Source organism: Bactrocera oleae, chromosome 2 (assembly GCF_042242935.1).
Source record: "Bactrocera oleae isolate idBacOlea1 chromosome 2, idBacOlea1, whole genome shotgun sequence".
Classification (NCBI taxonomy): domain Eukaryota; kingdom Metazoa; phylum Arthropoda; class Insecta; order Diptera; family Tephritidae; genus Bactrocera; species Bactrocera oleae.
Window position 1 is genome coordinate 84,218,817 of NC_091536.1, and position 14,431 is coordinate 84,233,247.

At 31.3% G+C, this 14,431-nt stretch overlaps 1 protein-coding gene across 9 annotated transcripts in view; it reads left to right on the plus strand.

Annotated features, from left to right (window-relative positions):
* CASK (peripheral plasma membrane protein CASK) overlaps positions 1-6,159 on the plus strand; it is a 76,505-nt gene extending 70,346 nt beyond the window's left edge. For all 9 annotated transcript variants that reach the window (XM_070105881.1, XM_036361401.2, XM_036361405.2 and 6 more), the window contains 5 exons: positions 343-462; positions 533-655; positions 719-826; positions 1,053-1,228; positions 1,293-6,159. In XM_070105881.1, coding sequence (XP_069961982.1) covers positions 343-462; positions 533-655; positions 719-826; positions 1,053-1,228; positions 1,293-1,472 — 707 coding nt within the window. In that variant the 3' untranslated portion in view covers positions 1,473-6,159. The remainder of the gene's footprint in view (positions 1-342; positions 463-532; positions 656-718; positions 827-1,052; positions 1,229-1,292) is intronic.
* The last annotated feature ends 8,272 nt before the right edge of the window (positions 6,160-14,431 follow it).

Sequence of the window (14,431 nt, forward strand, 5' to 3'; positions counted from 1 at the left end):
TCCATTCAAACACAGAAATAAACTTTTTTCTTGGACCTAAAATAAAAATAACGAAGATCGTAACGGAAACTTGGTTTTGAAATGCGGCCTAGAAAGATCTTTAAGTACAAGAATGAGCTTGTTTGTATTTAAAAAATATGTAAATTTTGATGTTTGCTTCAAAACAGAATTATGGACATTGCATTGCCTGCTGACAAAAACTAACGCATGATTATGCATGGCTAAAATCTTTTCAGCATGGAAACTTATTTGGGAAATACACACACTCCCTGAATTTGACTTTTATATTTTCCTACAAACTTTACTGAACTATTGCTTTAATTCTCTTCTCTTTATTCACAGTAAATTGTTCGATCTTCGGGCGTAAGAAGAAACAATGTCGCGACAAATACTTAGCTAAACACAATGCCATATTTGACAACTTGGATGTGGTGACATATGAAGAGGTTGTAAAAGTGCCAGGTATGCATTGCTTTTAACGGTTTATATACAAACTTTATTCAATTACATATAAACATTGTTTTACTGCTAGTCGGTGATCCAAACTTTCAACGGAAAACGTTGGTTTTGCTTGGTGCGCATGGTGTGGGTCGCCGTCACATTAAGAATACACTAATTTCCAAGTATCCCGATAAATATGCATACCCCATACCACGTGAGTACAACTTGTATAAAAATAAAAACGTAAATTGTATATTAAATTTTGATATGCTTGTAGATACAACGAGACCTGCAAAACCGGAGGAGGAGAATGGACGCAGCTATTACTTTGTATCGCACGACGAGATGATGGCCGACATTGCTGCGAATGAGTATTTGGAGTATGGTACGTATTAAGTTTGTTTACATATTTTGATGTTTAGGTATTATTGAAAGTGGATTTGAGGTTCACCCGAATCGTTTTAGATCAAATTTTTTCATGACTGAAATTTACATTTTTGTTTAATATAAGAGTAAATATTAACATTAGATTTTAAAGTTCCTAACAACTTCAAGAGCATATACCACAATTCCGGTATATAAAATCGTTAAATATGAAATTTATATTGTAGGTACTCACGAGGATGCCATGTACGGCACCAAACTGGACACCATACGTCGCATACACACCGAAGGTAAAATGGCCATATTGGACGTTGAGCCACAGGCGTTGAAAATTCTGCGTACGGCAGAATTTACACCCTATGTAGTGTTTATTGCGGCGCCATCATTACAAAATATTGCAGATGTGAGTTGCAATGAATTTTATTTGATGTAGAATTCATATTCTATTTTACTATTTGCTATTGCAGTACGATGGCAGTTTGGAGCGATTGGCAAAAGAGTCCGATATGTTACGTCAATTGTATGGACACTTTTTCGATTTGACAATCGTAAACAACGATATAAGCGAAACAATTGCCACGCTAGAAGCGGCCATCGAGCGTGTACACACTACACCACAATGGGTGCCAGTTTCATGGTTGTACTGACAAGACAGTGAGCTTGAGTGTCCCGACTGCTTAGAGGGCTGTGACTGTGAATGGGAAGCATACGCAGCCGGTGCCCAACAACCAAATACGGGCCTCTTTTGAACTATTACAACAAACAACAGCAAATCTATAAAAGCACCGTTAAAGAACATCACTTGGGGAAATCAACTTACATATATACACACGCGTATACCGAGGAATGATTATTAAATAAGAATTAAGGAGAGACGCATAAGTAAAATAGCAAATGGAAATGTGGAAAAAATAAAACATAAAGACATATTACTTGCAGCAGTGCACAAAGTGACACAAGCAAATACACACGAAACACAAACATACACTAGTTCGTAGTAAAATTTATAAATGAAAATTCGGGTGCAGCATTATAAAACAATATAGTATAGTATAGGCAATAAATAAATAAATAAAGAAAAATTATGCATTAACACTTACACAGACATACATACATTCCAAGTAAATGAAAATACAACGTTACAAAATTTCGTATGTCTGTTTTGAGTGCAGGAAAATCTTTGCAATCTAAAAACATTTCGCTACTAAGGCATTATTTAGCGCACGAGCAATATTGCTTATGAGTAGATAGCATCACTTATTAATTACATCGGTATTAGTCAAGCGAATGGTGTAAACTGAGATTTCAAATACATTTTTTCATTTGCCTACATACGCGGGGTTGTGAATTTTTTAATTGAAAAAATTTGGATTAAAATATATATTTTCAGCTTTTAATTCCGATTTTAGGACTAAAAATTGTATGTTAAATTTTTGAAAATTTAATGTTCAATTTTTGAAAATTTAATTTTCTGTAATTTTAATTAAATAAGAAAAATTGGAAATTGATGTCCCAGCTATTTGAGATTGAAAATTAAGAACGTATTTTTTAATTTCAAAATTGGAGTAAGAAATAATAGAATTTTTTTTCAAATTAAAATTTGAAATGAAAAGAGATAAAAAAGGGAAGATTTACATATATCTAACTTTAACACCCTAAATTAAAGCAATTAAATATAAATAAGATAAAAAGAGCTGAACTATGTTGATATAACGAAAATTAAATAAAGTTTTACTTCCAAGGGATTGTGATTCACAGTAAGAATAAAAATATTAAATTTTTTTAACTGGTTTTATAATGGCTTGCAGCCAATTATCCTATCTTGTGGACAGTTGTTCATACAAATTTCATTTCTCAGTAAATCGAAAGGCTATCGCTGCGATGTTGTGTTCGGCTTAGCAATGCTGCTCGTGCGTTAAATAATGGAAAGTTGTGAAACTTTCTAAACATCGTAGACTTTATTTGGGACTTTGTTAAGTTTACTCAGAGCAATTGTTAAATTTTTTATTTATTTTAAAACGCTTATGTAAAGTAAAAACATATATATACATATGTACACACACACAAGTACTTGTTAAATTAATTTAATGTAACTTTTAATTATAGAACTCCTTAAAATGAACTATTTGAAATTAAGTGAGAGAACTTGCAAATATACTGCATATAATTAATAATTACAATTTTACGAGCGGGTACACAATAAACTAAAAGTATTATTGAAAAGTATTCAACCGATGCAATTAAGAGTGTTTCAAGAGTAAGAGCCACAAGCAAATTAAGTAAATTTTAAATGAAAAGTATGCAATTGTAAACCATGAAAGTAAAACACAAAGTAAAAAAATATATAAAAACAACAACAACCAAATAATATTTGCACTTTTTAAAAAAATAATACAAATGCATAATAAACGAAGTAAACGTTGCAGAGTAAAAGATTACCAAAACAAGCAATCATGTTTGCTGAGTGTTAAATCTTCAGCACAAGTCAGTTTAATTCAACGTGAAGCAGTGAAGTAAGCACAAAAACAAAAACAAAAACGATACAAATAAAGCATTCATACACATCTACACATATAAGAATTAAATGAAATAAAAAAAGCACATGAAAAAACTTTAATAAAATAAAAGAAGGTAAAGAAGAGAATCATAGTAATAATTTTAGTAAAGTTACTGTCAACCAAATACTAAAAAAGAAAAAATATAAATGATAAACAGTAAATTGTAAACCAATTAAAAAATATTCGAAAAGCGGGCACACAGGTATGCAATGAAAAGATAATCGTACAATTATATTACGTACACATGCATTAAATATTTGAGAACCGTTACATGGAATCGTTAAGAACGTTAAGAAATGGTAATAATTTGATTACAAATAACTCAGGTTGAATTATTTCAAAATGTGAAAGCAAACAACTGTAAATGTATTGAATTTTTTCCAATAAACTAACTAAGAGAACCTAACACAAATCCCCACCAGCAGCACGTACACCCTTCTATTAAGGCATCACAAATGAAGATCATCACAGCATCAGTGAATATAAGTGTTATACTTCACATGCTACTTCGAAATATAGGCACACATTTAACGCTGCAGGCTGCCATAGCGCAAACACTCACATACAATTATTTCATTGGATTGCAAAAATATGCATACTCATACATACATTCACATTTTGGTACGTATAAGCTTAGTTTTTGTATGCAGGCCTTTCTTCAAGTCACTAATGAGTATAATACTAAGAGCTTTTCCCATTTGCAAAATTATATGCAGGCAATGATGCAATGACTCAAATAACAGGAATACTTTTTTTTTATATATATTTACACTCGGTTAATATTATATTTATTTGCAAGCAGAAAATAAGCGAGCTGTTTGCGGTTTTGTTTTATAACATTATGTGAATATGCGCAACTTGCGAAAAACTAATCAAATATTTTGTATAAAGTTAACATATTTACATACATATGTAACACATATGTATGAAGTATATACACGGTTGCGAATTTTGTGATTTAAAAATTAGATTTTCAAATTTTATTGAGATTTTTAATTTTTGTTCCAATACGTTGAGATTTAACATTTTTGACTTTTACGATTGACTAAAAACTTTAGATTGAAAATTTTTAAATTTCAATCTTTACTTAACATACATATATATATTCCAAACATTTTGGATGAAATTAAATTGAGGCCAAAATCAGCATTAAAAATTGATAAGATATAAATATAAAATGCTTGGGGCTCAATTTTATCCGGTATTCGGTATTAAAAATTTAAAAATTATTTTTATTAATGATTTTCGGGATTACAAAATAAAAAAGGAAATTTTTATTCAAATCTTAATTCAATTATTTTTTAATGCTTTATTTGCAATCATGTAATTATAAAAGCTAACATTTAGGTCATGTAAAGTTTGAGGTTATGTGTAAACTTATTTTTAAAGAATTACCGATTTCCTCGTAAGCGTCTGCTATAGTTTAATGATAATGAGTATCATTACTGATTTGTGTTGTTTTTATTATTGTATTTAAAACCTTTATCCATATATTTCAAACTGCCGATAGGGTATATAAATCTTTCATTTCATTTTTAGTTTTGATATTTAACCACATTTGAGACGTATAGTATGGAGAGAAAATTAACAACAAAATTTGCCGCATTAAGAACATACTTATACATATATAGTTATATATACATGCAAACCTACATGCAAATATTTCACCAGTGACTTTTCATTTCACCTACAAAAATATTCATCAACCATCACAAACGTGAGTAAACACACAGCATACCTACATACATACACACATACATGCATACTGAGCCAACAGACAAATATATTTACCGTATTTCTGAGCTTATTTTGTAGTTTTTGAAAGAACAAAAAACTTTTGTATGTATCTTTAAGATTCTATGGTTTCAAAGGGTTGATGATTGTAATCGAATATTTCAGCAAATTTAATGAGAGATAATTAAACAAAGACGCGATCGGAGTTATACTAGTCATGCTATGAAGATGGGGGGAAATGTGAAAAATGTGAAAAAGTTCCCCCCATCATAATTAATATAGTAACTGTACTTCACACTACTATGCATTAAAACTTGTTAATTTCAAAAGTTATATACACTTTCTAACTAAGAAACATAAAAACAAACATGTGCATGCATGTTGGTTAAACACTAAAACCAAAACAACAAAAAGCAAATGAAAAACAATTAAGTCATATAAAATAGGCGGTATAAAATTGACTAAGAAGTGGTTGAAACCATTTAAAACTGTTGCCAAACTAAACTTAAATCGCTAAAATTACGTTTTACTAAAATGTAACTAGATTACAATTAGATTTAAATAGACTACTATAGACTAGGAAGAAGATGCCTGATAAAGGAGCTAGTTGGAAGTCCAAGTCCCACATCCTGCCACAACATATGTACATTCCCTCATTGAACATACATACATGCCTAGAGCAACTTGTTAAATCATTATGTTTACTCATTACACCTTAACCTATTGTTTTCAACCCTGTATAGGCGAAAAATCGCTGTGACACTCCTGCCTTAGTTCTTCACTCCCTCGCCCATTTTACTGCAATGTTTTTTATAGTAAAAATATACAGCTTCTTAAATGCTTACTTAAACAGGGCGTGGTAATAATTATGATTAGATATGAATTACATAATGCGAGTAAATAGAATTTTGCTCAATAACGGTACTTAAATTAGAAATGCAAAGTAGGTTTTCATTACAAAAAATGCTAACATTAATACATACATATAAATTATCACTAACGTACACACTACTAGCGACATTGACATAATTAATACATTTAATACATTTAAAGAAAATCACTGCTTTGAGAATCAAAATTACGCGTAAAATAAATGGAAACAAGAAGGCGACAAGCGATCACACTTTGCGCTAAAGAGCCAAACACACTTTTGTCCCTTTGAGTGAAAGTAATTTTTAATAATCGGGATGCATAAATGAATATATATTTACATGTACAATAAACGAGTAACGGCGGCAAGACTTTAAGACTTAAAGAAGCGCTTGCATGTCATTATTAGAATTTATTTTCGAACACTTTAGAATAAATAAATTTAGACTTGTTTCAATTAAATAAATTGTAAATTTAAAATCATAAGTTAATTGGGTACCTTAGCTGTACGGTGGAGTAATTTAATTCTGGCTATTAATAGAAATGGCTTGATTATTAATTTAATTGTTGAACGTTTTTTATTAGAATTACCTATGAATATTTTCTTTAAACGCAACTCATCAAGAAACAAAGAAAAGCGTCAATCATTGCAAAAAACACTAAAAGTCGAGTTTGAGATATAATATGTACATACATACATACATATGTATGTAGCTCACATACATATGAGTAATATAATGCCGTTAAAAGTAATACTAAAATAATGAAAAACAGTTGTTATTTAAGCAGAATTAAAGTTAAAGAAAATAAAAATAAAATTAAAAAACAATACAAAGAATATTAAAAATAAATCAATTGAAACGAAAAAATATATATATGAAACCTCTAAGAGACGTACATTTATAGATTCATATATACATGCGCACGAGAATACGAGAAGTATTACGCGCATGGATGTACGCAGACGCGTGGTTCGTTGGATGCAGATGTGTCGAAACTTTGATGGTAGTGATAATGGTATTAAGTGTCACGGGCGCAATAAAGCCTAAAAGCTGAAGCTGAACATTGAAACAGCAAAAATATATAAACTTATATATTATATATATTTAGATTAATACAATGAATCGCATAAACTCAGTAAAACCAAAACAAACAACAACAAAGTGAAACAATACAGATAAAAAAAACCGAAACAAAACACTAAATAAGAATTAACGAAAAGCAAAGAAAAGAATGAAATCCACAAAATTAATTAAAAAAAACAAAAACATGAAATACACCAAAAATAAATTTAAATAAAACGTGTTTTCTTTGCCGTACAGGTTTGCGCAGCAAAAAGTAAGCATTGAAGTAAGTATGTTTTGATAAAAATGCTATATTTACTTATAACTCTTATTGGCCGAACTCGACAATGTACAATTTACCAAGTTTAAGGGTACACCTTGTCAAAGGCTGCAGCATTCCATGGTTTTTAGTCAGATTCCCGGGCTAGTTCGAAAGTTATATTGGTGTGCTCTGTTGAACTCAGCCCAAACTTCTTAGCTGGCGCTTGCACATTTCACTTTTTTTCGTCGAATTTTTTTTTTTATTTTAATATTTTTTATTTCTGTGACAATTTACGAATCTGTTAATTAATGATTGGGCCGTTAATATAAATGGAATTTTACCTATAGCTCCAAATTTTTTTTAACAAAATTTCACATAGTCGTAATAAAATGAATATGACAGAGTCGGAATTTGACAAGTTTATTAATTTAAAGAAATTTATAAAAGCTTATTATTAATAATGCCATAATTATACAATAGGCATAAATAAATTTTGTATGTATTAAGTTAGTAAATATTTGGAGTCTAATTTATTTGTATAATTATAAAAAAATGCTTGGCAGTTAATAAATTTAAATATAAATTTAAAAAAAAATTTTTTTGAAAGGTTTTATAAGTTCTTCTAAACTTTTTAATTGTAAATTTGTAACTTTGGTTATAAACGCCATACAAAAATTTAAAATCTCTCTGTCCGCAATGTTAGGCTACGAGGCTATTTGTGGCATAAAGGTATTCTAAAACAAACTATTGTTAGTACAGTACGGCTTAAAAATTGCTAAATTCGCCTTAGTAAGTAACTACTATCAAATTGTTTTCATTCATTGTGAGAGGAAACTTTCTTTAAATCACCGCAGAATAGTAGAAGTAAGCTAGGCAGTCTTAAAAAGCGCTCTTTCTATTTGTACTCAGTTTAGTTGTGTGGAAAAACAACACCTTAGTTTTTATCATATATGATTATATCTACCAATTTTACTTTCCGAATTTCGTAATATTTTGTTCAAAATCTGATTTTGGCCGAGCTAAAGTGCTACAACATGTGCATTGCTAACTAGTGGCTATAGCTCCCATAAATTCGAAACTGCCAAAACAAAAACTCTTTTATACCCTGAGCAGGGTATATTAGTTTGTCACGAAGTTTGTAACATCCCGAAGGAAACCACGTAAACCCTATGATCAGCGTGTCGAACTGAGTCGATTTCGTCATGTCCGTATGTCTGTTCCTCGGTTCATCTGTCTGTCTGTATATACGGGAACGTCCTTTAGTTTTTGAGATATCGATCTAAAATTTTCCATACATCCCTTTCTTCCCAAGATCCTGCTCATTTGTTAAAACTGCCAACATCGGAACACCATAGCATATATGTAGCTCAAAACCAAGATCAAGATCTTTTTATATTATTCTATGTCATAAAAAATGCACCTGTGAAGGGTGTAATTTTAATATAGCTTCAGTGCCGCCGGAGTAAACGTTTTTTCTTGTTTATTTTAATTTCAGAGCTTAATTTCTCAGTTAAAAAAGTTGGTAAAATGCATGGAACTACTCCATTTCTGTGAGAATACAAAAATTTATACGAGCGTTTATATATGTGAATATTTCTAATACAAGTAATACGAAAAACCATAAATATGCATGACTGTTAAGCGCTTTAACTCCGCGCGTATTAACTCACATATATACAGAATATATGTATATACATAAATACTTACATAGTTAGGTCTATACATTATACTTTAATGCATAATTCAGCGTGTCTTTGAAGTGAATTCTCATTCTGAGTGACTCTGCGCACAGCTTAAATATTCAAGACCACTAAAGTTCCAAAGTCAAGCTGGTCAAGCAACCACCGCTATTAAGTACCGATGTGTATTCCAAGTACATTTCTCATACGTATGTACATATGTACGTGCATATGAAGGCATGTGTGTGCGTATGTTTGTAGGTTCTTTTAGACGATAATTTGCATGTTGCATACTAAATATTTATTTCAACTAATTTTTTATGCTGATGATGTTTCCGTAGTTTGATATACAAAATTAAAAAACCCTATGCCTGCACGTATGCACATATGTTTGTATGCATATACTTGTATACATATGTATATATGCATGTGTGAGTACATGGTTTTTTGGAACTTTTGTTACTGTTATTTATTACTCATATAATTTATACTGTTTTTTATATTGTACCGTAGTGTTACGAATGTTTCATTAAATTCTCAATATAATTTTTTTTCCTGGATAGTATACAGCATTTTTTGTTGGATAATATACAGTACATATGTACATATTATGTAGGTATTTTTTAATATGATTGCGGATAATTTCCTTAAAATATATTGATTTCTGAGATTTGTTTTATTTATTTATTTATTAAAGGAAATCCAATTATAAATAATTATACTACCTATAAAATATAACAGCACCATCGACAAGGCCTTATCTGTATTTCTAAGATTATTATAACGGTGACCCTCATCGTAAAAAGAAACAAAATAATGTTAACTACTGACGGTTTGTTCAACAAATATTAAGTTTTTAGGCGATCGGTATACGAATATTCTTTGGTCAATTCATTAAAGCTTTAATTTTCTCGATTAATTTATTATTTGTAATATCATTGTGTCAGAATGCAAAAATAATGATTGGGTCACTCTAATGTTTTCAATATATTGATTTTTTTATGGCTTAATGCTTTATATCAGCTTGTAAATAAAATTTTATAAATTTTTTTAAAGAGACATTTTGTTTAATAACAAAATGAAACAAATTGCATTTACAAAATTTAATGTACTTTAATAATCAACGATTCATTTTGAAAAATTTTGGAGCACTTTGATCCTGTAGCCGATCTCCAGGAGGACCTCCGAAAATAGGTGTCTGCCGGTGAGGGAAATTCCTCTGCTTAAAATTATCTTCAATACAAAAACCAACAGTATTTATTATAACACTAGATAAATACAGATAATGATCGACGGACTAGTCAAAAGCTTGACGTTTTACAAAATCTCGGCATCTCAAAAAAATTAGTTTTTTGTAAAATAATTTACACTTCAGACTGGCTTAAAAAATCCAAATCATATTATAAATACCTGATAAATATAACTAAGAAGATCTGTGAAAATTTCATGTTGAACAGTCCAGCCGTTTCGGAGAAATTTTCTTCACTGACTCTAAAAACATCATTTCAAGAAAAATCCGTTTAAACCTTCGGGGGTCACTTACACTAAGTTAAAAAATGCTTACAAATACGCTGATATCTCCAAAACTATTTTCCGGATCAAATTAAAAATTTTCGGAGAATATTCTCAAATATAATGTTCATACATATATAGTATACCTATATACGGTATATATTCCAAACAAAAACGATTTTTTGAAATTCACAAGTGGATATAACCTCATAAAGCGCATTTACCAGCACAAAATTCTTAAAAAATCGTTGTATTTAAAAAACAAAACAATTTGATATAGAAATGCATAAGTTAAAACGTTTGTATTAGTGAAAAATCATTTCAAATGTTTTATTTACATAAAATGAATATGACAGGCTGTAATTTTCGTGTAAGGTTATATTGGTGTTACAGTAGTCAAGTATCACTTTTTTTTTAAATAAAATACCCATTATGTAAATTCATTAAATTAATCAAATTTATATTAGTGTTTTTGTTATTACATGATAAGTAAAAATACTTTAGTTCCAAAAAAAAAAAACAATTGAATCATCAAAACAAAAACATGTACATATGTTTTGATGATGCAATTTTTCTCTCTTAGTTGTTAGATCAGATCATACCAGCTGGAAGATTTTTATCTCTAACAAACTATCTTTATATAAAATTAAGCAATAAACCGTAGTACTAATATGTCGTAATATTTGTGCAAACATTTTTAAAATTCCATCTTATTTTACAAATCAGAGCTAATATTATCATATAGATAAACAATTATATTATGAAGCTTTATTTGTCTATGCATACATGCATAGATAAGCGGGCCTACAAGTAAATTAAGTTCACTTAATTCTTTTATCACATACAAATAAACATACATTTGTACATATGTGGATGCTCATTACATGAGTAATGAGTAATTGCAGCATTGTGGGCGCCAAAGCGTGTTGACGAAACCCCATTTTGCTGTGCTGACCCTTTTGGAGTGCAATGCCTTCAATATTTATATTGTGCGTTAATACAAAAAGCAACACCACTCTTTAATATTTAATACTGTGTTGAAGTCTACCTATTGTTTTAATTATAAACGCAACACCACGTTTGCGACCACATGTGCGACGAATTAAAAATACCCCACTATTCGCACTATTCGTGCAAACAATGCATTAAATAACAACAAGTGAGCTGTGCGTATGCGAGTCTACGATGAGAAGACGAAACCAAACAGACACGCGTATTTGATGAAAAAAAAACAACAGAAAAACCTTATTATTTAAACAGCGACTAATATTGTTACTTACCTTTTGCTGCACTTTGATTGCAGTGGGCCCTTTCATTGCATTAGTTCGAGCTGAGTGCCGAAGCAACACGATCAACATTGTAGTGAGACTATCAGCCAGCCACCACACACCAACTAGTCAACGAACCGGCCAAATATCAGGCAGACATTCCTTCAACGACTGCCACTTCATACCTTTCGACAATTATAAATTCAAATGCCGGCGCATACCCGCAATAGCACCGTTCGCCGCCCCCGCAGTTTTCCTCACACTGTGTCGATGATCGGCAGTCGGAGCATAAATGCAACACTTTTTGCTCAAACAGTTCGTTCGACACTGTTGCAGTTGCATTGTTGTGCATACATATACGCTTAAATGAGAGATGTTTCTGCAACATATTCAGTGGCGTAGTTGAAGAGGAGATCAAAGATGTTGTTGTAGACATTTAACAGGTGATAGTCATACTACTGATGTCTTGAATAGTTTAATATTATGGGATTGTAAGGATTATTTAGAAAAAATATGAATCCATAGCAAAAAGATCAGTTAGATAATATTGAAACTTTTTGTTTTCATTTAAGTAGGCGTAGACTTTGGAATATTTTCGTTAATAAATTATAAATTTTTGCGAAACCTCAAAAGAAACAAGAAACAAGGTTAAATTTAGCGGCACGTAGCTATAATACCCTTTACACTTGTATTTCTTCGAGCAACTCTATATGAATATAACAAAAGCTGAAATCGTGGCTTGTATCCAACGGAAAACGTGTTGCTATTTACTTCTTCCCACGTCGTTTGATGTAAACATCCTACAAGTCGAATGAGAGTACCTAATAAGAAAACAAACATTTTATGGAGATTTTTATCTTGATTTTGATCGGTCAGTTTATTTGGCAGCTTAATGCTATACTAGTCCGATTTGAAGATATTTTGTTTATTTAAAATTAATAAAAAAAGTGATTAGTTTGTATCGCACCTATATGTTATAGTGGGCCGATATCGACGGTTCCGACAAATGAGCAGCTTCTTGAGGGATAAGGCCGTGTGTCATATTTCAGATTGATATTTCAAAAACTGAGGGACTAGTTCGGGTATATACAAACGTACATGATTAGCAGCTTCATGGGCAGAAAATATCGTGTGTAAAATTTCAGACCGACATCTCAAAAACTGATATGGCTAAATGACAGATATACCTATACATATGAATTTTATAAGGCCTCAGACGTTTCTTTCTGGATAATATAAACATTGTGGCAAACTTCCATTAAGGTACCTCACCTATTTGAAAATCCTGATATTAGTTATAACAAATATACACTATTATTAGAAAAACACGCTCCCTCAATTTTATTATGCAATATTAAGTCAGCTGGAAGTTCGAAAATATTTCTATTAGGTATGTATATTGGAGCTTGGGAAAGTATTACCCCGATTCAACCCAATTTTGACATACATACATAATATTATCAAGAAAGACCACACAGACATACTATTATCAGAATAGGGTTGTCTCCGAATTGCAATAATATACCTCACAGATTAACCGTTATAAACCGTAAAAAGTTATCACCAGCCACTGGTGTCCCCATATTCGCTAACTGGCGACTTAGACTTGAAATGGCATACCTTAAAGGCACTATTTGTGCAAAGTTTGATCCAGATATACATATTCATTGGTGCTTGATTTGTATACTGGAAGATCAAATTTAAAGTTGTATGGTATATGAAATAGGCGTCGTTTCTGTCCGATTTCGGCCATTTTTACACTGTATCATAGGAATATCAGGAAAATGTTACCAACGAATTTGGATGAAATTGGTTGAGTAGGTCCGGAGATATGTTTTTTCACATAAAAGTGAACGGTGGCATGCCACTTGTCAGATTTTGATACCGGCTTCGATTAAGCCCTTTAGTACCATTGTGAGTGTAACAAAACCGTTATATGGGGAATGAGTGCAGTTATTAGCCGGTTTCACCTATTTCCATTCTGTCGTAATAGGTGCCAAAGTATTTTTGTTGTGCAAATGTGGGTGAAATAGCTTGAATGGTTTGGGAGACATATTCATGAACTTATTAGGGGGTAAGGGCACGCCAAATTTTTGAAGAGTTTTAGCCCAGAGGTGCCTCTCATTAGATTGATTCGTGGCATCAAATTAGAGTTTTATATCTTAATATATTTATATATTTTCGATTATTAGCGTTTTGTGGGCGAGGCGGTGGTCCGATTACTCCAATTTGCAATGCCGAACTTCTTATGGTGCCAAACAACATGTGTACCAAGCTTCATCAAGAAGTTACAGCATGCACGGACAGACGTGCGGACGGGCAGACAGTCAGTGGGATTTAGGCTCGTCTCGTCATCCTGATCTTGAACATATATACATATATATATATATATATATATATATATAATCCAATAACTATCCCGCTTACTTTTAGGTGTTACAAACAACAATTAAATGAACAAAACTATTATAATCTGTAGCAACATGTTGCAAGAGTATAAAAATGCAATGATAGTGCTTTAGTTACTAACTTGCTCGAATCATTAGAGATTGCTGACCACTCACATGTTTACGAGAACCTGTTGGCAACATGTTTCCAGACTCACTATTGCTTTGGCTCAGTAGAAGCACATGGTTGTGCCCGAGGCCATTGGGTTTTT